At 37.5% G+C, this 24,026-nt stretch overlaps 1 protein-coding gene across 15 annotated transcripts in view; it reads left to right on the top strand.

The window, feature by feature from the left end:
• LOC308179424 (E1A-binding protein p400-like) overlaps positions 1 to 23,946 on the top strand; it is a 48,343-nt gene extending 24,397 nt beyond the window's left edge. For 7 of the 15 annotated variants that reach the window (XM_080559549.1, XM_080559554.1, XM_080559551.1 and 4 more), the window contains 31 exons: positions 921 to 1,085; positions 1,932 to 2,099; positions 4,077 to 4,168; positions 4,677 to 4,975; positions 5,352 to 5,554; positions 5,657 to 5,826; positions 6,030 to 6,226; positions 6,641 to 6,752; positions 7,422 to 7,565; positions 7,877 to 8,035; positions 8,304 to 8,387; positions 8,968 to 9,099; positions 9,211 to 9,255; positions 9,364 to 9,517; positions 9,945 to 10,186; positions 10,692 to 10,865; positions 11,109 to 11,156; positions 12,174 to 12,310; positions 12,861 to 12,917; positions 13,042 to 13,120; positions 13,686 to 13,886; positions 14,913 to 14,958; positions 15,060 to 15,169; positions 15,775 to 15,979; positions 16,521 to 16,684; positions 17,065 to 17,271; positions 17,583 to 17,778; positions 18,358 to 18,488; positions 18,708 to 18,875; positions 19,611 to 19,688; positions 21,467 to 23,946. In XM_080559549.1, the coding sequence (XP_080415675.1) occupies positions 921 to 1,085; positions 1,932 to 2,099; positions 4,077 to 4,168; positions 4,677 to 4,975; positions 5,352 to 5,554; positions 5,657 to 5,826; positions 6,030 to 6,226; positions 6,641 to 6,752; positions 7,422 to 7,565; positions 7,877 to 8,035; positions 8,304 to 8,387; positions 8,968 to 9,099; positions 9,211 to 9,255; positions 9,364 to 9,517; positions 9,945 to 10,186; positions 10,692 to 10,865; positions 11,109 to 11,156; positions 12,174 to 12,310; positions 12,861 to 12,917; positions 13,042 to 13,120; positions 13,686 to 13,886; positions 14,913 to 14,958; positions 15,060 to 15,169; positions 15,775 to 15,979; positions 16,521 to 16,684; positions 17,065 to 17,271; positions 17,583 to 17,778; positions 18,358 to 18,488; positions 18,708 to 18,875; positions 19,611 to 19,688; positions 21,467 to 21,739 (4,640 nt within the window). In that variant the 3' untranslated portion in view covers positions 21,740 to 23,946. The remainder of the gene's footprint in view (positions 1 to 920; positions 1,086 to 1,931; positions 2,100 to 4,076; positions 4,169 to 4,676; positions 4,976 to 5,351; positions 5,555 to 5,656; positions 5,827 to 6,029; positions 6,227 to 6,640; positions 6,753 to 7,421; positions 7,566 to 7,876; positions 8,036 to 8,303; positions 8,388 to 8,967; positions 9,100 to 9,210; positions 9,256 to 9,363; positions 9,518 to 9,944; positions 10,187 to 10,691; positions 10,866 to 11,108; positions 11,157 to 12,173; positions 12,311 to 12,860; positions 12,918 to 13,041; positions 13,121 to 13,685; positions 13,887 to 14,912; positions 14,959 to 15,059; positions 15,170 to 15,774; positions 15,980 to 16,520; positions 16,685 to 17,064; positions 17,272 to 17,582; positions 17,779 to 18,357; positions 18,489 to 18,707; positions 18,876 to 19,610; positions 19,689 to 21,466) is intronic. The other 8 variants (XM_080559558.1, XM_080559555.1, XR_013940361.1 and 5 more) reach the window with 7 other exon arrangements.
• The last annotated feature ends 80 nt before the right edge of the window (positions 23,947 to 24,026 follow it).

Genomic DNA, 24,026 nt, shown 5'->3' on the forward strand with positions numbered 1-24,026 from the left:
ACCAAGGAAAATCAAAAATTGGATAAGAAACAATAGAATTGCTGTGGACATACATTAGCGGTGTCAACTTAATCTCCTATTTCTGCATGTTCCTTCTGCTGGCAAGACTTCCTTCAGACCAAATGTTTTAGCTCTATCCTAATTATTCCTTTCATATTAAACACTAATCCATCTGCTAAAGGCCTCTCACAGAGAGGAGCGTCGCAACTGTTAGGCAGAGAAAAGCAATGAGGCTTTGCTTTAAGGTTGTATGTGCACTGCCTATTAGCATGTATGTAGAGTACTGAGCACTGATGTAGTAATTTTTTCTCTGGGGTAACGCACTGCCTTTACAAAAGCTAAATTTCCATGCCCGTATTTTCTCAAGATCGGAAAACGTAATGCTTAAATGCCTCTAACCTTTCTGCATTTAAATCACAAAAAGCTTGGTCCTTGTCACTTTAAAGCTTTTTGGTTTGTCTAAGTGCAGATTGCTTAATGTAAATCATGTTTCATCAGCAAATTTCATATTATTTTAAATGTATTTCTATAGCTACATGTGTGAATATTTTTGTCTCTTCCTTCAACCTTCCTTTATGCTCTTGAAAAGGCAGTGGAAATCACTTTAGTGTCTAAACTTGTTCTGTTACAAAGTGTCACATGAGTTTTCAGGTAGCTCTTACCTTTTTTGCTAATGAAAGTGATAACTTCTAAAATGTTGATGTTCTTAGCTTTTAAACAATCAGTTTTTTTCCAGTTTGTCCACCAAATATAGAAAGCAATACCTGCTTAACTTATATATGACACTTTTGATGCACTAAGTATAATTCTGCATGGAAGGCGCTTCAGCACCAGTTTACTAACCAAAATTTAGAACTGTGAATGTTGAACAACCCACCTCCCACTTTGTTTTTCTTAATGCTTGTTTTCCTCCTCAACAGGTGGTGAGGTAGTAAAAATAGCCCAGCTGGCTTCTATAGCAGGAGCACAAGGCAGAATTGCTCAGCCAGAGACCCCTGTAACACTGCAGTTCCAAGGGAACAAGTTTACTTTATCACATAGTCAACTTCGCCAGCTCACTGCAGGGCAGCCTTTGCAGTTACAAGGTACTAATTTCAAAACAGAGAGTTTTCTGCTATTTAGAATGCTCCATTTTTGATGTGGACAGCACATTCCTTGTTGCTGTATATTAAGGAGATTTCATCCTGCCGGTTTGTACTGTTCTGTTCTACCTGTTTTCTGTGTGAGATGGATAATGAGCTAGCTCTGTTTTGAAAATAAATGTGTATTAAGTGAAAGACATGGTTACTTTCCTTTCTATATTGTATTTCAAGATTTTATTACTGAATTTGCTTTCACATGTATGCAATACAGCTGAAGTAAGGTGAGATATTATTTCAGATAAATTACCCGATGAGTAGAAACAGACAAAACTAAGGATATTCTTCATTTGTTTGGAAATGGTGTAAATAACACTTCAAGATTGGTGTGCCTGTGATTTTTTCCGTACAGATCAGAGCTTTCACTGATCTGAAAGCTCTACTTACAATACTTTCTGCTCTCAAATTTCTCCTCCTGATGGTGTGTGCATTGCCAAATTCAGGAGAATTTAGAAATCTTGATTCTTATGGCTAACAAAATAAACAGAGGAAACACTAAGTGAGGATTTTTTTACTTAATTGGATTTTGTCCAAATTTCCATATAAAATACCTAGATATGTAATGATATTCTGACTACGTGAAACTCCTGTATAACTGTGAAGATTTCGGTCTCTCCTAGCAGAGATTATGGAATTTTAAATCAGATGGGTATAATGACTTTTTGGGGAAAAATTTTAACATAGTTTGAAACAGTAATGATTGGTTTGTAACAGTGGTATCTTTTGCTACAGAACACTAGAGGTCCTTTTACACTCTATCCAGTCTAATTTTTTAAAATCCATCTGTTGCAGGAAGCGTTCTCCAAATTGTTTCAGCACCAGGACAGCAGTATTTGAGACCTCAGGGTCCAGTTGTCATGCAGACAGTTTCCCAAGCTGGAACTGTTCAGAATGCTCTGAATGCTTTAGGAAACCAGCATCAAGCAGGTGTGCCAACTTCCACGGCAGTCACACAGCAAGGTAGGTTTTCTGACCCGAAGAAATGTCTCTATCTAAACACTCAATTGCTAAAATCACATATTCATAAATACTCCACAGTTTTACAGATTGTATTTTTTTTTTTTTCAGTTGAGTTCAGAAGCAGGTAAACTATGAGGGAAATCTTTCTGACTAGTGATTTATGAGTGATGTATACCGAAGTTTTAGGTAGTCTTAGTACAAACTTGGAAGAGCTTGAAGCCAAATTAAATACATAGAATTTTCTTTACCATTTGTATCTTAGGTCAGGTTTTTTGGGGAAGAAACAAGTTTGAAATACTTTGATTCTTTTTCAAAGAAAGATCAAGGTGATGCTTTTTTATACTGACATAGAATGTCCAGCAGTTCTCTGTTTTTGCACATAAATTCTGATATCTAATTTTCTTTGCTTCTCTATCTACTCAAGCTACTGTTTTCATTTCCCTCTGTAAATACTGCTCAGATATTTGGTGCCTTGCTATGAATATGATCAGTTCCTTGCTTTAAAACACAATCAAGATGTTGATCAAAAAACAATAGAGAAATTGTGGTCTAGAATGTACTTACAACATAATAGCAGGTTGTTAAGTGGTGATAAATGCAGTACTAGGAGTTCATGCCTTGGAAATGGCCATCTGCTGTAATTTTCTCTGGATATAAACCATTCACTTAAAACAGACTGTTTACTGCTCGTTTTTGATGTATTAATGTGCCCTTGAAGTTCATATTTTGACATTCTGAAGACTAAGAACCTCATCATAAAAAGAGGAATCTTCAGCAGCCTCCCAGTTGTTGGGAGGTAAAGAATTTCTGTCATAATTTGTAAGATCTGTGGCTCAAATGTTTCATCCTCGAGCTCTGATAACATTATAGTTGCACCTAATATGGCCACAGTCCGCAACCGAAATTGATAACTCAAGATAAAAGATTTCTACAAAAACTGACACATCTTACTACTCTTGTGATGGTAAAGAGAGAGCTCTGTTAAAAGCAATAATAATAAAAATACTGTTTTCAAGTACTGAAAGAAAAAAATTACTATTTATCTTTGGAGGAAGATGTAAAGCATATTGAAAATACTTATTTTGACTTCCTGAATTTTGGAAAAGATACTAAATAAATAAATTGCTTTGGGTGATCGGAATATGTTGGATATCTCTATTGGCATGTTTTTCTGTAATAAAAATGTATAAAGGCAAAGCTTTCAACTCTGCTTGTTCCTCAGAGACTGTTATTCGTAACGTAAGAGCTAGTGCCTGCTTGTTAACTTGAATTCAATTCTTCATTGGCGTATTGACTCACTATTAAATGCAGTTTCACACTGACTAGCAGAGGGTTGTGCTGCTTTTCTATTACAAATAATCAGTGCTGATAAGCAATGCATTCTGCCTGAGATAGAAACTTATAAACCATATCAAGAAAGTAATCACTACATGGTGTCTGTAGTCTGCTACTACATGAAGGGTATCACTGTATTTTCAGTTAGTTGTGTGTAATGTTCTTATAGTTCAGTTAGGTGCCTGGTAAAACATCTGAAAACAGTTGACTTCACGGAAATGCTACTGTGAGATTCCATCGTATATAGTTTCTTTAATTTGTAGATACACCAATCTAATATATTTTCTGAAAAATCTTGTATAGTTTTATTAAAATAAATTAGAATGATCTTCTTCTGATCTAGACTATAAGTTTTGAATGCAGTATACATGACATTCTGAATAAACTATGAATGCAACAGGTCTTTGTGCAAAGCAAAGTAAAATTCTGTTCTCCTATATTTGTGAAAATAGTTGGAATAAACACGTATCAGATGCCTGATGTGTAGTGAAGGAGGTACAAATTTCCAGTACCTAATGAATATTTAGACTAAAAGTTTATCTGTAATGCTGATATGTGTTGCAGCTAAGAAATGTCTGCTTATTGAGAATAATAAATGCAACTTCAGAAGAATAAATATATAAACACAAGGTTTATCCTCAGTTTGTATTCCAGGTAGAACTGCAGTTACTAATTTGTCATCTGGTGATATGGGAGCAGTGTTAAAACCAGCACCTACACATGGACAATCACCGGTACTTAATTTCTGTTTTTCTTATGGAAATGCAACTTTTCAGGGTTGATATTAACCTATAGTTTACAACACTGGCAATTGGGCAAATTTCATGGATCTCTAATGTGGACAATTTTTTTAAAAGGTACTTAAGCAATCTATAACACATTGGAAAACATCAAACATTAAATTGCAAGAAACTGCTACTTATCAATATTAATGCATTACTTGAAATGTCCCAAGTATAAATTATTTTTTTCGAAAACTATGAAATATACTCTAATAGAAGCAAGACACCAATCTAAGGTGGAATTGACTCTAATATTTATTGGATTTAAATGTAATCTTCAAATTTTATCTTGAAACTTATATGTTTTGTGACTGGTCTAAGTAGTTGTTAGAAATGAGCATGTTAATACTAAAAGACACACATTACTCTGGTCCTCATAACTTAATTCTAAAGAAATTTGAATTTCTAAGTAATTGTTACTGGCAGCAAATACATTTTTTTTCAACTTTTCTTGTGAAAGGAAACATATGAAGAAAAGAACCGACTTTTAAAGGAACGTCTGGACAGAATATTTTCTGGCAATGAGCGCCGTTGTTCAAGGGCTCCAATGTATGGCAGAGACTTGTTGGGTATTTGTTCTTTAACTGGTGAACAAAAGCCCTCTCAGCTGTCTTCCTGTGAGGACAACAGTTGGAGGTGGGCTGGCTTTGTGAACTGTTGCCTTTCTTCAAGTGCCTCCAGAGGCCCAAGTGATCCGTTGCAAGAAATGATCCAGACTTTGGTTCAGCAACAAGAATCTCTAAGGGATGTTGTTAACAGGTAACGTGCGACTCAGCCCTTGTAGGTCTTTCCCACATTTAGTTATTTCTTAAACAGTCCTTTTCAGTAAAACTGTAAAGTTGTTGTTTCTGTTCATGAGCTTGTTTGGTTTAGATTGATTTATTTTAGCAGTAAATGATGAAAATGATAACAAACATCTTAATAGAAGCTATCATCGAAACAGATAAAACAAAAAAGATGGGGAGAGAGAGAGAATATTAACACTTTTAAGATTTGTACTGCTTACTAAGGCAGTTCAACAAAGTGTGTAGGTAATAGTGTAAAATTACACTGTTGACAGGCTGAAAATTATTGCCACATCATTTTGTGCATAGCTTCTTAACCTGGCATTCACTTTTTAAAATGCTTTTCACAGGGCTCTCTTCGTATTGCCAGCTGCAGTTGCTGCTCCCCCGTGTTTGTATGTAGCAAATCCTCCCCCTTCATATAGCCACAGATTGAAAGTCCTTAAACACAGTCTTAAGCAGAAGGCAGCTCCACACTTGCATCAGTTGCAACGGATTACATCTCCGCACTTGCTGCAGTTCCCTGACCTCCGGCTGGTGCAGTATGACTCAGGTAAAGGTGGACACTGAGTGGCAATGCTTCGGTAATTTCAAGTTTCAGATCAACGGAGTGTCTATATAAAAACCATTATTGTTTTTGTATTTTAAAATTTAGGAAAATTAGAAGCTCTTGCTGTCTTGCTTCAAAAATTGAAATCTGAAGGGCGCCGTGTGCTGATTTTGTCACAGATGATTCTGATGTTGGACATACTGGAATTGTTCTTGAATTTCCATTTCCTCACATTTGTGAGGATTGATGAATATGCTAACTACGAACAGCGGCAGGTAAGTGTGTCCATGGGTACCACAGTACATGCTCCATAGGCTTTTATATGCTAGTAGAAGGAAATTTATGTTGTTTCTCACTTCTTTTGAAATATGGACTTGTTTTTTGTCTTTTTTGTTTTATTAGGCTTCAGTGAATGTGGTTTGGCATTTTATTTTGGTGTGTGGTTTATTTACTACTTCCTTTTATTCCGTTTATGTAGGAGCTGATGAAAAGTTTCAACAGAGACAAGCGCATTTTCTGTGCCATCCTTTCTTCTCACAGTCGCTCCACTGGAGTCAATCTTGTTGAGGCAGACACTGTTGTGTTCTATGACAATGATCTGAATCCAGTGATGGATGCAAAGGCACAGGAATGGTGTGACAGAATTGGGAGGTGTAAAGATATCCACATATACAGGTGATGCTTACAGATCAACAACTTTTCCTTAACATGCTTTAATGTAAGGTTATTTCAGATAGCACTGCCCTAAATGATCTGAAATAAAGTCGAAACAGTGCCAAAACCATCATCTCACTTCAATATCCAACCCCCTCCTCCAGTTTATCATAGGAAGTTATAGTCTTTCTTAACACCACGTGTAATTAATGAATCATATACGCATGTTTTTTCTATGTGTGCATACCTCGTATTTTTAAATAGTAGGTGTTTTATACTAATTGTTAAAAGAAAACTTTAAAGTAGAGAAGGTAGTATCTGTTTTGTTCTTGGCCTGTACCAGCACCAAAAAAGAAGTTTTTTAAAAGTTCATCGTTATTCTACAAGTGAAATTTCTGTTTCTGAAAGCTGTTTTTTTTTTTCTTCCTTCTTTAGGCTTGTCAGTGGTAATTCTGTAGAAGAGAAGCTTTTGAAAAATGGCACAAAGGACTTGATCAGAGAAGTAGCTGCTCAGGGAAATGACTATTCAATGGCCTTTTTAACACAGGTAAGTTAATATTAAAACATGCACCAGTGTTGTGGTGTTTAATAATGTCAAAAATCTGTGCTGGAATTTTTAATAACAGTGTATAAGAAATGTGTTTGGGCTGGAACTGATAGGCAAGCATATTAGATTTCAGGATTGCTGGAACATAGCTGTCAGTATTTGAGAGAATGTGGTATTCTCTGCTCTTGTTCTGTTGCTTATATAGTCATCACCTTTGTGACTTTATATTCTGTATTCTTGCACTTTGCTACAAACTTCTGTAGTTCGTAAGGTTGAAGTTTTCAATGGCTTTGAAAACATGAAATACAAAGTTTGGGTATTCAGTGATGTAGGCTGATCTCAAGGTGCAGAAGACATTGACATCACTGATGAAGCTAGTCTGTCCTCTTCTGGCACTCCTGATATTGTGATGTAGGTTGTTAAAGTGTGCATTTCTGGCTTTCCTATAAGTTCCTCAATAATACTTTATTCTACTGTGTAGTCACAGGAGAAAATTACAGAAGAGAAAATGGACAATTTTCCAGAAATAAAAGATAAAGATTTATTTTTTTCTTTAGTCAGTACATAGTTTATAAGGTTACTTGAACCTAAGTTAATTTAAAATAATATAAAAACCAAAATAGTTCTGAAAGCTGAATATATTTCTCTTTTTTTCTTCCAACTACCAAGCAAACGATTCAGGAGTTGTTTGAGGTTCATTCTCCTATGGAGGATTCTGGATTTAGAGTGAAAGCAGAAGAGTTTGTAGTACTTTCTCAGGAGCCTTCTCCAGCAGAAACCATTTCACCTAAAGTTGCACGACCATTCATAGAGGTAATTATTAACCCAAACATGAAAAATACAGCTGTACAACATTAGTGTTAAACATCTGCCCTATCTTATTTTTGGGGGAAGGTAAATTCTTCCAATCTGTTTGCTGTTAGGTTTGTATCGTTCTGACGTTTTCCTCTTAACAGTACTTTCACAGGGACGTAGTTAAGTTGTAAACTTTCTGGGGACTGTTTCTCTTGCTCAAGGAGAGATTTTTTGCAGAAATTTGTGTTGGACCTTAGTGAACTTCTTATGGGAGCTTCTTTCCATGTTTTTGAAGTCCTCATTATTTTTAAAAAATGTCTTTTTTAAAGGCCCTCAACAGTATTGAGCATGAAGATGAAGAGTCAAATGATCACATACAAGAAATAAGATCTGAGTCACACATTGAACCTTTAATCTCAGAGCTCTGCGAGACAAAATACAACGAAGAGCCCTCACCGTTGCAGGAATTAGTCGCTGTTGTGGATCAGGTACTGTGACCTCCCATGAATATTTAGTTAAAGAGTAATATTTAGTTCATATATTTCAATTCCTTTACAGTCTTGCTTTAAAGCAACTTTGTTTTCAATTAGTTTGATACTTCATTAAATGGATGGGAAACGTACTGAGTTTAGGCTGTTGTTAAACTATCAGAAAGGGAGATTAGTTTTCAGGAAACCTTTGATATGCTATCCTTCAGTTACATTTCTTTTGTTATCCTCAATACTAACTTTCTTTTCCTTTGATACATTCTCACAGTTGACTCCAATTGAGAAGTACGCTTTGAATTATTTAGAGCTCTTTCACGTTTCAGTTGATGAGACTGAGCCTCGGTTGAATGAGGTAAAATAGCAAATATTTCTATTCGATGTTGTTCATCATAATGCGTACAAGCAGGGTTAATATTTTCAGTGTGAAGTGGAAGGTGCTCCAGTGGCATGGAGTAAGTATGTTGTAGGCACCTCTGTTGTCTTCTCATGCTGTACTTTCTGAACACCAAGAATGCCTTACGGAGTTTTTCCTATCTTGTCATTCTTTAGGTTTAAGCAGGTGTCAATTCTTCATTTCTTCTTTGTAAAATGGGTTTGCCATTATTCAGCACAGTTCAGCAAATATTTGTTGTACTCCATTGATAGCAGGGAAAAATATCATTAGCTTCAGTGAGCCTGCTTATTTGGGTAAAGGAGCCTGTTCTGGTTGTCTTGGATGTTTAACTCAGAGTTTTATTTCAAGGGTTTAAATACCTGCAATACCTGCAAAATCTCCTTTAACTGACCATAAAAGTATATAAAGTATCTTTTAAGATTTCTTTGCCTGTAAATATCAAAGCTTAAGGAATTTGTCCGCAAAAACACAAATCAGTAACTTTTAATCTAATGTCTGTTACTGCATAAAGTTTATAAGGAGTCTAACTTTCACCTAGGTGGAATTGAAAACCGTAAAGAAAGCATGGGAAGTCCAGCATATGAAGGAGTTAAAGGAAAAAGAGCAAAAAATGCTCTGGGAGGATGAAGAAGAACTTCTCACCTACACTCGAGAGGATGCATACAACAAAGTAATTCCTGATTATTGTATTTCTTAAGTGTATTATCAGTTATTCTGAGAACACCTTTTCCTTCAGGGTTCAGTCAGATCATTTGAATTGCATTCTCTTTTTGCTCTGTAGGAGTATGTCTATGAAGGTCCAGATGGACAAACTGAAATTATGCCAGTAAGTACACGTAATAGCAGGCAGCCTAAATAAGCTTTTTATCTTTTGAAATATAAAAACTGTGATTAGTTAATAGTGCAGTAACTACAATTTTTTTTTTCTGTGCAGCTTTGGACTCCCCCCACTCCACCTCAGGATGACAATGATATCTATATTGATTCAGTTATGTGCCTGATGTATGATACCACCCCTATTCCAGAATCAAAGTTGCCTCCAGTGTATGTCAGGAAGGAACGTAAACGACACAAAACAGATCCTTCTGGTAAATGCTTGTTCAAAACTGTTGGGAGTGTTATTGCTGAAAGTTAAAAATGTCAGGATTTTTGATACTTCCTACATGTCTGGTCTAGTAAAGATCAAACGTACAGTTTTGAGGATATTAAATTTCTTGTCTCACTGAGGTCTTGTGTCACTGAAAACTCACTTTGTCTTAGACAGTGTGTCTTTTGATTTAGACATAGGGTTATTTTTACCTCTAAAATCCTAGAAAATAGATATTCTGCTGGGTGAGTTAGGCTGTTCTCACTTAAAACATAGTATGGCCAGCACCTTTATAGTTTCTGACATTGTGCTTTTAAGAGGTAGTATAGAATACTCTGTGCACGTTTAGGAGCATTTTGCAGCTATACATAGCACGCAAATCAAACAATGGTAGTAACTATTTACTGAGAAATTTTTTTTGGTCTTAGCTGCAGGTAGGAAGAAAAAGCAACGTCATGGAGAGACAGTTATTCCTCCTCGTTCACTTTTTGATCGAGCAACTCCAGGAATGTTGAAAATGCGACGAGAAGGCAAGGACCAGAAGAAAAATATCTTGTTGAAACAACAAACACAGTTTGCAAAGCCTTTGCCGACACTTGTCAAACCTGCTGCTGAAGCTGGACAGGATAATCCTGAGTGGTTGATCAGTGAAGACTGGGCACTTCTGCAGGTCAGACAATACCTGCACTTTCTGCTGATATTATGTATTGTATTTTTGCTTCTAATTTCATAAATGGCTCTTTCAGCACTTTCTCTCTTCAAGTTTATTTCTAATTCCTTATGGTTAGTTTGGCATTTTGCTGATCTAACTCAGAGCAGATTGCATATCACTTGTGATTCCCTAAGGATAAATTAAGTTCTGTTCTTGCTGTAGAGACTGCTTACTATTGTGGCCCAGATTAGTCTGATTGGACATTGGATAATGCAGCTAAAGTTCTTCTTGCCTTTGAGAAGAGAGCAGCACTTGAATGGCAGCTCTACCTATGCAGACATCAATCTGCATAAAAGCATTTTATGCTTATTTATTATCTGTTGAACATAGGTGAACCCATGGACTGAATTCTAAGCTCTCTGCCCCATTGTAATAATCATGTGTGGATACATGCAAATAAGGATTGGTTTGGAAGATTGGAATGATTTGTCACCTGAAGCTTTTGTACCCTTGTCTGTTGTAGGCAGTGAAGCAGCTGCTGGAGCTTCCTTTAAATCTTGCTGTTGTATCGCCAGCACACACTCCCAATTGGGACCTTGTTAGTGATGTTGTTAACTCATGCAGCAGAGTCTATCGCTCACCAAAACAATGCCGAAACAGATATGAAAATGTCATTATTCCAAGGGAAGAAGGAAAGGTGAGTTTATGTAGAGTGATGCATCTTTTTTACGTTAAGTTTGTAGAGTTTTTTTTCCTTATCTCCGTAAACACTTTTTTTTTTAGTTAAATGTTTCAACAGTGTAAATAAATAACTTTTAAAAGATTAAAAAATTATCCTCATCAGGATTTCCACTTATTTTATATGATTTCTTTGAAAAGAAAAAGCACCTGAACAAAATCTTCCACAAAAGATCATCTAACTTTCCTTCTTATTTTACAGCTAATGTACGAAGCTAATCCTAAAAAGAAGACAAAAAGTATTTATAAGGTGTGCATTGGTATTCTTTCAAAATCAAATCTAGACACTGTGGTATTTAGCAGCAATGGAGGTGGGCAGATAATTCATATGAGATCCATGTTGAGTGTTACTTGAGTTCTGAAACATCAATTAAAATTCCAAATTTATTTTTTCCTTTCTTTGTTGATACAGTGGATTGACACCAGACTTCAGCTTTTGGATTTGATAGATAATTTTTAAATCATGCAAGAAGTTTATTTTCACTTAAACTGTAGTGGATATTTTACATCTAACAACCACCATGTAACTTATCTTGATTATTATGATGGTACTTAAGATCTGTAAGGACGTACTTCATAGTAGGGTCTAAGTGGATTACGAATACATAGTGAATTTAATGTTTGAAGCACCTCTTTGTAAATGAGGACGATAATGCGCTGCAGAAACAAAAATAAATTCCACCATTATAAACAACTTCTTCCAAATCCTACTGCGATTCAGTGACAGAACTGGGTAGAGAATCTAGAACTTCTGACTGTAGTCCCATTCTCTGACTAATAAGCAGGTTTGTCCCTGACTGGCAGTTTCCACTTAGGAGGAGCCAAGCATTAGAATGGCATGGTGTGTTGGATGTTAACATAGCTTTGTTGGGAGAGCAGTGCAGTGATGGTTTTATTATATTATGCGTGCGCTATGCATAACTATACACTAATGGGCTCTTGGTTTGGGTACTGAATTAAACTTGCAAGATCTAAACTAAAGCAAAGATTCTTTTTCAAATTAGAGTTTGCCATTTTGTATGTCCCCAAGTGCTGATGCCAGTGTGACCGTGAGAACTGCTCCTTATTTTGCTTTTTCTTTATATATTTCCCATAGAGTTTTGTGTAACAGTAAGTTATCAATGACATGAGGCAGAAACCAGTCTGTGGTAGGATATGTTGGAGATCGTTTTTAAATAATCTACAAGCGCACCATGTGTTTATACATAGACAAAATGCAATGTGGTGTGTGTTCACAATTAAAAGTTGGTTTGTTTTCATTTTTTAGACTAAAAACAGTCGCCCACTTCGTACCAATCAGATCTATGCTCAGGACGAAGGTGCCACCCACACACAGCTTTATACTAATCATTTTGAGATGATGAAAATGATTGCAGGGAAAAGAAGTCCACCTATCAAACCTCTGTAAGTTTAACTGGGATCATCCAATCTCCCCATCACCACAGACTTCCTGGAGACTTTGTTCTGAATTGCTCTCCCAGCTGAGAGTTATTTCACAGTCTGTTTCAAACTTCTGTTTTGCTTCTCTGTTCTTGACCTCTTTCCTTGTGTTCTGGCCTTGTGTTATTGGAACATCTTCATGTTTCATGTGTTTGGGTTAGTTTTTACTCACTGCATGAATTTGTTTTTGTATGTGATTACGAGCTCGGTTGTTTTTTTAATCTACTTTATAAACCAGACTTTCTGTTTGCCTGAATTGCAAATGTTTTGATGTCTGTGCTGATTAGTAGCACTTTGTTTTTTATGTAGATTGCTGCGGTATTTTTTTTCTGTATTCATTTATTATTTACTCTGAGTCTCTCTTAAAATGTCTGCCTTTATTTAGCCTCCAGTACTAATGGGTATATCATGACAATTTCACCACAACTGCAGTGTCATCTACTAAAACATGTGAAATTAAATGCTGGTTTTAAATTTCTTCTATCTCCAATAATACAATTTTGCTCAATTTCAGACTTGGCATGAATCCTTTCCAGAAGAATCCAAAGCATGCATCTGTTCTTGCAGAAAGGTGGGCACTTTATGTCTTGAAGGAGTTATGGATTGTATAAAAAGTACTTTTTAACTATTTATTTATTTATTTTCAGTTATTTATTTTTTAACTGTTGCGTACTTTGTCTTACCGTTGTTTCTAGTGGAATTAACTATGATAAGCCACTTCCTCCAATTCAAGTTGCATCCCTCCGAGCAGAGCGTATTGCAAAAGAGAAAAAGGTACAGTCTCCATCTTGGTTATATGTAGACTGCAGTAATTAAACTAGACAACAGAGGAAGTATGAGAAGGGCTAACTCCTGGGCGAAGTTTGCTGGTATAGTCGTTTTTCTGGGTAGCTGTAACTTTTTAAGGTACACAAGGCCCAAAGTGGGACCTTTTCTTGGGCCGGTATGTGACATTGATAATTGTTTACAAGCATTGTTTTGGAACACATGAAAAAAAAAACAAAACTTGTAAAAATCTTATAAAAGATGTAAAAATCTCTTTATTCGTGACCATTCTGTAGCCTCCTTTTTTAAATTATTCAGGAGGTATTTATCCTTGCTTGTTGATGGTAAATTGCTTGTTGTGTTACACTACAAGCTCTATAACCATGATTATAGCTTGTAGTTTGAAACTAGTTAGATCATGTAACTTATAGTTAGTTAGCTACAATGAAATCAGATCTGTATGATGCACACATGCTTAGAATTAAATGTTGGGGCTTTTTCATTTTAAATACATCCTGATTAATCCATGCACTGTTTTGAAGAAGACTATGAAGCTCACACTTTGATTTCCTAGGCTTTGGCTGAACAGCAGAGGGCACAGCAACAGACAGGTCCGCAGCCTCAGCAGCAGCAAGCTGGCCAGCAGCAAGCTCAGCAACCAGCTGTACAGCAAGCACAAGCCCAACCTCAGCCGCAGGCTCAGGCACAGGTAGTTCAGCAGCCACAGGCAGTAGTACAGACTGCAGTAACTACTGTGGCCAACACAGCAGTATTGGTAAGAAAGGGAGAGCTTGGTGTCTCTGATGTAGTAACTTCAGTTCCTTTGTGTGTACCGTATTTGTGGTTTCTACTTGCCTTAGAAAGTAAGAATTTTAGGTCAGTATAGGGAAATAAAAGCTATTCCTTTTTCTTTCTTTTTTTCCTGAGTATGCTTGGTATCTTCTTCTCCATCTTTTTCTGTTCCCTTATTAAAACTCTGTTCATAGCATTATTGCAATAGGTGTCGGAATTCTGAAGTGAAAAAATGCCATATGCTTTGCAAAGACTTTTTTTTGTCTTTTTGAGTTTAGACTTTGATTAAAGTTTAAGTAAATGAATTTACACAGTGTGTATCCAAAGAACTTGGAGAATAAAGAGACTGTAGCTGTATCAGCTACTCTGATAAAGTAACTTAAAAAACAAGGCTTTGAGTAAATTAACCTCAGCTGGGAAAGTGGAATGTTGCATTCTACAGGACCTACAATAGCTGTATTACTGCAAGTCTGTGCAAAGCTTTCATGGCTTCTTTAAATCCAGAGTCTATTAGTAATTCTGATGACAAGTTTGAGGCTTTTGTTGTTAGAGTCAGTCCAGTTTGCATACTAATGTATGCAGGTAGTGGTGATTTTAATTTGGTTGTTGAAAGGCCAGAGTACTGCAGCTTTTACAGAAAGAGACGAAGTGATTTAACCCCCAGGTAGTGCTGTGTATCTACTGCTCAGTGATGCTCATGTGTGAGAGGTTACCTGAGGTGTGCCAGAGTAACATGTCGCTCCCTTCTTCTAACAAGGATGTGAAGTGACCAGATATTTGACTGGTCTCCAGTTGCTTGTTAGCGTGGCAGAATCCTAATATATACAGAAATTGTTGTTGATATGCGAAACGAAAGCAATTGTAGAACTATCTGTTAATTTTATTGTATTTTTCTTGAATTGTCATTTCTGGAATACATCACTTTGTTAAACAACATAGTAGTATAAGAGCTATATTCAATTTTCTTTTATTGTTTTCTGAACTGTTACCTCAATTGTCTTCTAAATAGGCAGGCACAATCAAAACAGCAGTTACGGGGACAAGTATACAGACTGGTAAGAAGACTTTATAATTGGGCATTGGAGGTGATAGGACATTCAGATTTTCTCTTTTATTTTTTCTTACAATCTCACACTTAATCCTGGTTTGCTTTCAGCTACAGTGAGTGGAAATGTCATAGTGAATACCGTTGCTGGAGTCCCTGCTGCTACCTTTCAGCCCATCAATAAACGTCTGGCTTCACCAGTTATACCCGGAACATTGACTGTGAGTAGATTGCAGCACCAGTTGTATCTCTGGATTGATTTTGATTGTACGTTGTGTCAGCATATCTGCTTCCTGCATTAGCTTTCTATGTTATCAGAAACTCTGCTCCTTGCTAACTTCATGTGTGTCTTGTGATTCTGTATCCAACTCCCCCTCCCTTAACGAAATACCAGAATACGTTGGGATGGCTTATCAGAACAAAATATCTAAGAAATAATGTTGTTGAAATTAGTCCATAATTGAGTGCTGTCTTAGGAAGTTGTTTATGTCAATATCATTGCCAGCCTGTAATAATTTTATGCTCTGTTAGCTGTGATCTTTATTATTATTTTAAGGTTGCAAGATCTTAAAAAGATTAAGCAAAAAAATGAAAGGTAGTAAACTGCAATGTAGTTACGGGTTTGGTGATTAGCGTGTTTGAAAGAACTTTAACCAGATGCCAATTGTGCGATCTAATCGAACAGATAGATGTGTTAGAAAGATGTGAACCTTCTTTGCTTTATTTTTGATGTTTGTTTCTAAAACTGTATAGTCTATTTCCAGAACGTTCCATAGCTTTATGTGAGGTATGAGAACTGAGGAATAATGACTGTGTTCCTCTTCAGACTTCGGGAGGCACTGCAACTGCACAAGTGGTACATACCCAGCAGCGGACGGCGGCAGCACCTGCTGCATCCACGGAACTGGTGACCATTGCATCTACGCAGGGGGTTCGTGCGGTAACATCGGTGACAGCATCAGCAGTGGTAACTACAAACTTAACACCTGTGCAGACCCAGACAAGATCTTTGGTGACTCAGGTTACACCAGGTAATAATCGTGTGTTGAGGGATTTTTTCATAGGGTACACAAGGACATCAAAATCCCTGTAGTTTATTCGACCTCTGTAGTTCCACAGCATTGAAAGTCTGGATTTGTAGACAGACCAGTTAAATGATGCTGTGGTTTTTAACTTGCTTATTGTTGGTGCTTAGATGATATATTTTTTTGCCAGTGAGTATTTATGGATAGAGTGTTGCAGTAGAGAATGGCTTGGCCACTAGGCATTACAATTAAAAAGGTTTATTAACAATCTAGCAGTAAAATATTAGAATTGAGTGTTGCAACTAAAACCCATTATGAAGAAAGGAGTATATATTGTAGTATTTATGCTGTTTTTTCATCATTTTTATGTGAATGTGGTGTTATTTGTGGTTAGTCCACAAACTGTAATGTAGCTTTTGAGGTGAAATCAAAGAATTAAATTTGCTGTTGAATTAATTCATATGCTGACAGTTTTTGAATGTGAATTTTTCAGTGAAATATCCATTCACTGATTAATTTTTTTATTTTTATTTTTTTTAATTCACAGCTACACCAACAGTTCAGCTCTCCGGTAAAACCATCACCCCTGCTCACTTCCAGCTTCTGAGACAGCAGCAGCAGCAGGCTGCTCAAGTGCAGGTCCCACAGATTCAGGCTCAGGCACAAGCCCAGTCTCCAGCTCAAATAAAAACTGTTGGGAAATTGTCACAGGTGAGGAAATGTCCTTGAAGAAATGTGGCATGTTGCTCTCGCTACTGTAAGCATCATTAGCAGTGTGTGTTGCCCCCTGTTTTCTTGAACTAAAATGAAACATGGGTCTTTGTTAAAGTTGATCTCACTAAAATTTCAAGGAGGCAGGGAGTCTGATAGCCATTTCAAATAGCACCGCTATCGCCGCAGGTCAGGATGTAAAGTACTTATTTCTAACTCACTGCCAACCCATAGTGTAAAGAAGTTGCATTCTTAGCTCTTTGATCTTAACTGAAGTCTGGCATAGAATCTTTTTCCTTTAAGGCTGCAACTTCATCTCCGTTCTTTTTCCTGTAGTCATATAAAGAATTTGAAATGATGGAAGTGTTTTATTTTTGCAGGAACAGCTGATCAAGTTGCAGAAACAGAAACTGCAGCTTCCTCAGCAGCAGACAGCGCAGCAGACGCAGCAAGGAGCGCAACAGCAAACAGCACAAGTACAAGTGCAACAGCAACAGCAAACTCAACAACTCACTGCTGTTACAGCACCTCGTCCTGGTGCAGTTCTCACAGGCACTACTGTGACAAACCTGCAAGTTGCTCGTCTTGTAAGTTTTTCCTTGACTTCATGAAAACAGTCTTGGACAGCTCGTTCTCTTTGCTAGTTTAAATTAACTGAATAGTGGTTATTCATGCACATAAGTGCCTTTTGCATTACTTAGGCAGTACAAAAGATAGAACTCTAACACAAATAGCTTTAAAGACCAACTGACACCATCTGTGACGTGTGTTTCATGTAAAGGAGACATTATATTTGGAAACATTTGCAACTATCACTTCATAATAATCTGTTCTATACAGCAAATTATATATATATATATTTGTGCCAGTACAATAATCTTCATTCCTTACTGCTTAGACTCGTGTTCCTGCTTCCCAGCTTCAAGCGCAAGGACAGATCCAGGCCCAAACTCCACAAGCAGCACAGGTTGCTTTGGCAAAACCTCCAGTGGTATCCGTTCCAGCTGCTGTTGTGTCATCTGCAGGAGTCACTACACTCCCTGTTACTGTTGCAGGCATTAGTGTTGCTATTGGGCAGCCACAGAAAGCAGCAGGTATGTCAACCCACTTGCTAAAACATAACTTTAAATTCCACTTTTTTAAAGGTAGGATGTTTGTTTCAAGTAATGTCTTCTGTGGGAGACACTTTTTGAAAACTAAAGCCGTAGAGGTTAAACTCCATTACGTTTCAAAAATGAAGTAAGAGAATTGCTCTTAATCCATTTAATCTGGAGGTTAGTGTGATTCTTAACTCAGAAATCTGTGTGTATGAGTAGGTGAACAGATACAGTTTTAAAAATAAAGCCATAGTAACTGCATCTTTTTAAATGTGAAGTGGAAACAGAAAAACTTGTCTTTCAAAACTGTCTTCTGTAATGCAGACAGATTTTTTCCTGTAGGAAATACGACTGTAAGAACACATACTTAGCTTACTCATGCCCTTAGATAAAATAATGTTTTTACTGTCAAAATCATATGTCTTATTCCTATTAAAATCAGTGGGTTGTTAGTGCTCAAAGCTATGCAGATGTATAAGTCTATAAAAGCACAATCTGTGTTTGCAAGCTGTGGTTACTGGGACAAAGCAGTAAAATGAAGAATCTTACAGTTCTAATTGTTTTTGTAATTTTCAGGAGGCCAGACAGTAGTTGCACAGCCACTGCATGTCCAGCAGCTTCTAAAACTCAAGCATCATCAAGCAGCACAGCAACAGAAAGCTATCCAGCCTCAGGTTGCACAGGGCCAAGCTACTGTGCAGCAAAAGGTACTTATTGTTTGCCCTTCCATGGAGTTAGGTAATGCTTCTGTGGCTGTAAAGCTTCGGCTGTGAATTGTGGTGACACTCCTAGCTCATTTTGCTATTTTGAAACATGAGAGGATTTGTTTAAATGATAAAATGTAATTAATCTTGTAGCAACATTCCTGTTCTTTAAAATACATATATATATATTTCGTAGTTACTGATGCTTTTTTTCTTCTGCAGATAAATGCTCAACAGGTTACAGTCCAAACCCAACAGCAGACATCACAGCAACAAAAAGTAACCTATACTACACAGCCTGCCATTAAAACACAGTTCTTAACAACGCCAATTTCCCAAACCCAGAAGCCAGGCGGAACCCAGCAAGTGCAGGCCCAGATTCAGGTACAGGTAACACAGTTTTACACCTTTAAACACTATTGTGATTGGATAACCCTAAAGCTGACAGGTGATGTAGCATTTTAACACCCATTAGCTGCATATTTGTTTAAATTATTTTTATAATAAAATACATTGGTGGTGAATATGTGGCCTTTTAGCAGGTCAAAGGAACCATCTGAGACAGAAGTTTGCCTTTCCTTTTGGAAAGAAATGAAGAGTATTACTCCTCTTTATTAGGCAAGGGATTTGTACTGTATTACTACGGAAAATTCACATGTGGTTCTTCCCTTTTTCTGGTGCTGTCTTCTGGCCTAATCTCTAGCAGCCAAGAGTAGCTGATAGTTAACTACTTCTCTGGATAACTAGATCAGTCTAACCAAGGAAAAGGAAGGGGATTAGGAACTGGAACCCTTACTCTTTCAAAAGTATGTCTAAGATAAGGTAGCCCGTTAGAATGTCTGTGCTTCCTTCAGTGTTATATATAGTTGGGAGGAAACAAGTATGTTAAAGTTAAAACTGAAAATATTACTACCCCTCTTCCCCTCCTAGTCAAGTTCTCATTACACTGTTCTAGAAAGTTTATTTTTACAAAAGTGCAGTACCACTGAGGAGGCCAAAATACCAACTTGCAGTGAACAGGACTCAGGAAAGGTTTTCACTTGGTAGCAGTTTTGATAGATCTGGTGTGTTGCTGCTGTTAGCAATTTCTTATTTTGACTAAATCTTTATTTCATATCAATAAAGGTTGCAAAACTTCCTCAAGTGGTCCAGCAACAGGCTACTGTTGCCAACATTCAACAGATGGTTTCGGTTTCTCAACAGGTGGGTTTTGCACTCGTCAAATAAAGCACTAGAAACACAATCCTATTGAAAACTCGTTTATTTGGAGATAAGTATTTTTCCCCTTGTGTGGTATAGATAGAATTCTTGAAGGATGTAGCAATTTCCCATCTATAAAAATGAATGACATGAAAACCGTCAGGTTGCTGTATATTCTTTAGTATAAAACTTTAATAGATGGAGCAATGTGTTGTTCAGCACTGTAGATGAGTTGAAAAACAGATTTTTAGAAAGTATTTCCTAGAGCAGAAGCTGTTTTTTAAATACTGGTTTCTTGTGATGTTTAATCAAGATAGCAAATAACTGAACTAATGAGCACCATCTAAATTTGTTTTACAAAAATTGGGGCTAATAGGCAGTTACTGTTTGTTTCGTTCCAGTTCATAAAGCCTTGCAAAGTGCTTAATAAAAGTCAGAATGGTACGGTATCTGTTCTAAATGTGGCATGATAGCAGGCAGCACTAGGGTGAGAGAGGGACAGACGGTGTGGTCTCCCTTCCCGTAGCTACCAGGCAGATTGTTTAACGCTGTTTAGAACAATCTCTTTCAGACCATTAGCAACAGGCATAACTTACACTGTTGATTGGCAAGAATGATTTAACTTTGGATGGTGGATGAGGTTATTGCCCTCAGTGCGCAGAAATCTGAGCCAATCAGCTCTTAATCTGTCACAGTTTATAGTGCAATGTTTTAGTGTGGAATAAAATCTGTGACTGTTTATCTTAAAATGATGATAAAGTGGTGTAAGCTGGCTGGTAACCACCTCAGATGTGAATGCTGCAAGGGCAAGGTAGACAGCAGGGAGCAGAAACCTCATCAGTCAACACGAGTTGCTCCCTGTAGTCACTGAGAGCTCTTAGATAATTTTTCAAGGGACATTAAGGACTGGCTTTTCAGAAGTCATTGGTGTTGGCATAACTCTGGGACTGTTTAAGTCCATGGTAAAAACAAACAGCTCCCCTCACACACACGCAGTGACAGTAGGATTAGGCCCTGTGAAGTATTCTTTTTAAAACTGTGGTCTTTATATTAAGCATCTGATGTTCGGTGTGTAGCCGTCTGCCTTGCTAGTGCTTCCCAGCGGGTCAGTCAAGAGTTAACTGTCCCCTGGAGAAGCCCTTGCAGGATCGTTGGGCTTCTGCCTCTTGACAAAGGCATCTGAAGCTGCTCGGTTTTCATTAACTTTTCTGAGTAAGGAGATGTTCAGCTTCTTTCTCCCTTCCTCTGGGTAGGGCTGTGAAAATTGGATTTCTGGATGAAGTTCAAACAATTCTACCTTAAATTGGTGATAGAGACTGGCAGCTGTAGTCTGAAAGTTTAATGCTGGGAAGTGGTAGGAAGCCGTAGTGGCTGTATTTGCTGTCACAATATGGGTGCTTCCCCGTTTGATCCTCCATCTATCCTTCTGTTCATTTCTCTGTCCCTTCACTTCTGTAGGACTAGAATTTCCTATTTTCCAGTATTTTTTTGTTTTTAACCTTCCATATATTTTCATGTTTAATCTGCACTGAGGAGATCTGAGTTAAAGGCATCCTGGCTCTTAGTTTTGATTGATAAGGTTCTAGAAAATGTGACAGAACGTTGTTTCATACTAAAGCCACAGACCCTAAGTTCCCAGTATCCCTCCCAGTCTTTCTACTTTGTCCAAGATGCTTGTCAGTCAAGAGAGCAAACACCTCCTTCCGTAGAGCAGAAATTTAATGACCACTGCTTAATACCAAAGTACTATTTTGTAATTGCCTTGTTATCCTAATGTCTAGGTACAAGCTCAGCCCCAAACCGTGACACTTTCACAGACAACAGCAGGTCAACAGCAGGTTCAGGTGATTCCTGCAACAACTGCTACAGCTCAAGTCGTCCAGCAGAAACTGATACAACAGCAAGTTGTGACAACAGCGTCTCCCCAAATTCAGGCTCCAGGTGTACAGAACCCAGCCCAGACACCAGCAACATCTGAAGCCCAGAATCAGCAAGCAAAAGTACAAATGAGGACGCCTACTGTCAGATTAAAGGCACCTACTAAACCAAGTTGAACTAACGATTAAAATGCAATAACAGGGAAATGCAGCATTTCTTGTTTGCTACGCCAAGTGACAAGCTACTCCAAACACGCAAATGAAGACAAACCACCTCTATTTTTTTTAACAGAAGGATTTTGCTGGTGAACATTTGAATGTGGAAACTCTCACATAACTTCAGCGTATTAGCAACTGTTTAGTGTTCAGAACCTGTACAAAGTGCATTCTGCCAGTGTTCTCTGTGCTCATTCAAACCAGATAAAGCAACCATTAGTTAGAATTAAGTTCTGCCCAGGTTCACAAAAGTAAAATGGTAAAATGCCATAAATGGCAGGAAAATCCATCCATGTTAGCATACCATAAACGGCCCGTGGGAATATGCAGTTCTTTGCTATAGTTTGGATGTGCACTCAATATGCACAGTGAAGCAAGTGCGGCTAATATAGCAAAGTATTTTCCACCTGTCTGAAAGCTGCATGTTGTTCTCTCTTGAGGTAAATACCTCTGGAAGATCTAACTTACATTTGAAGTGCTCCCTGAAAAGTTTAGCCACTAAATGTGAAAACCTGTAAGTATATGTAATTAAAAAAGGAAAAAAGTTTCATTCTCCATTTTTGTATGTCTTTTAAAATGTTTGTTAGTAGTTTTGTGTACAGTTTACCGAAGCACCCAACCTGTGCCCTCATTCTCATTATTTCACTTTAAGATAATGGATATTTTAGGCATGAACTGAGTAAATACTGTGTTGATAGTAGATGTGTATTAAAGTGTAGCCCCCTCCCCTTTTTTTTTGTAAAAGAATTGTTTAGTGAATACAACTAAACAAATGGTCCATAGCTGTTTCTCATAGGACTTCGGTCTCGGAAACTCTCCAACAGATAACATTTAATCTCTTAGTTTCATTCTGCTCTTGCAACATGTTTAAATGTTCAGTACTTTCTACTCAGCTTTCAGCTTGGGGAGGGTGGGGGACTGGGGGAAGGGGAGAATGGTGAAATTCTAAGACTTAATTCTTCAATTGTGTAAAGAATAAGATCTAACTTTTGTACTATTCTTTTACTAAAGCTAATGATGAATGTATCTTCAGGTGGGTATTTTGGATGTGAATAGAGCATGGCCTCTTCCTCCAAATCAGTTTGCCTTATTGTTATGAAAAAAAAAAAAGCAAAAAGCTGCATAGAACTGTGGGTGTTTTCTTTACTTTTCTTACATAAAAAGAAAAACAAACACTGCAAACAGCACTGCATGAGAAATCAGAAAGCTCTCAGTGGCTTGAATAGATTTATTTTACTTTTGGCCATAATACTGCACAACATGTAAGATTCAGATGAAATTACAACATTCCTTTTCTGAAATGGTTTTAAAATTATTTTTTTCATTGTGTGATCTTTTTAGTCTTCTAAGAGGGGAGCCTGTTTAAAGGCAAGGAAAGTCTGTCTTTTGTTCTTAACCTCTATATGTACACACCTATTGGTACCTAGCAATCCAAATGGCTTAAACAAGAAAGAATACCCGGTCAGCTCCTCTGGTAGCCCGGTCTGTTAAGATCACGAATGCAAACAGTGGGTCAGGCACAGTTACTGATTTTTATTTTTTTATTAATTTTATACCGCATTTCTCCTATATCCATTTTTTCTTGGACCCTCAGGTCTGCAAATCTGGCAGATATATTTTTTTTCTTTATTTCTCTCCTCTTTCTCAGCTTGTACATGAAGTATTCCCCTGACCCTGCTGAACCACTGTTTTGTGCCATTGCCTAAACTTTGTTACTCTCTGGAAAGCCAGTAACGTTGGCAATGGAACAGTTTAACACGCAAAGTAAATGCAATGGTAGCAGCTACCTGACACCGTGTACAGTACATTGCTCATCCAAAAATACTGCACAGTTCGCCCCGTTTTTACTTTTAAGTGTTTAGCTCCTATTAGGTGCATGGAAGGCGTGGGGGGGAACGCTTCAGCAGTGGAAGAGCTGTTGACTGCATCATTGTGCTGGTCTGATTTGGTGTCTAAAGAGGCAATTATTTCTTGTTTAGGTCAGTTAATGAAGATAAAAATCACTTATTTTTTTTTCCCTCTTTCTGTGTGTCTTTCTCCCAGGCGTGTGTTAGGAAGTCAACCTGTACATAACTTCTGAACATAAGCATTTGTACTTGATCCAGTAGGGTTGTAAGGAGTAGTGATGTATCCTACCTGAAGGTGTAATAAAGTGTACATTTTTATAATTTGCCCGTGTCCTCGCTTCACTGAGACCGGGGGGGGAGCAGCGGCGGCGGGGAGCGGTCCCCCTGCGGGCGGAGCGGCG

Source organism: Anser brachyrhynchus (assembly GCF_964034855.1).
Source record: "Anser brachyrhynchus genome assembly, chromosome: 17".
NCBI classification, from domain to species: Eukaryota; Metazoa; Chordata; class Aves; order Anseriformes; family Anatidae; genus Anser; species Anser brachyrhynchus.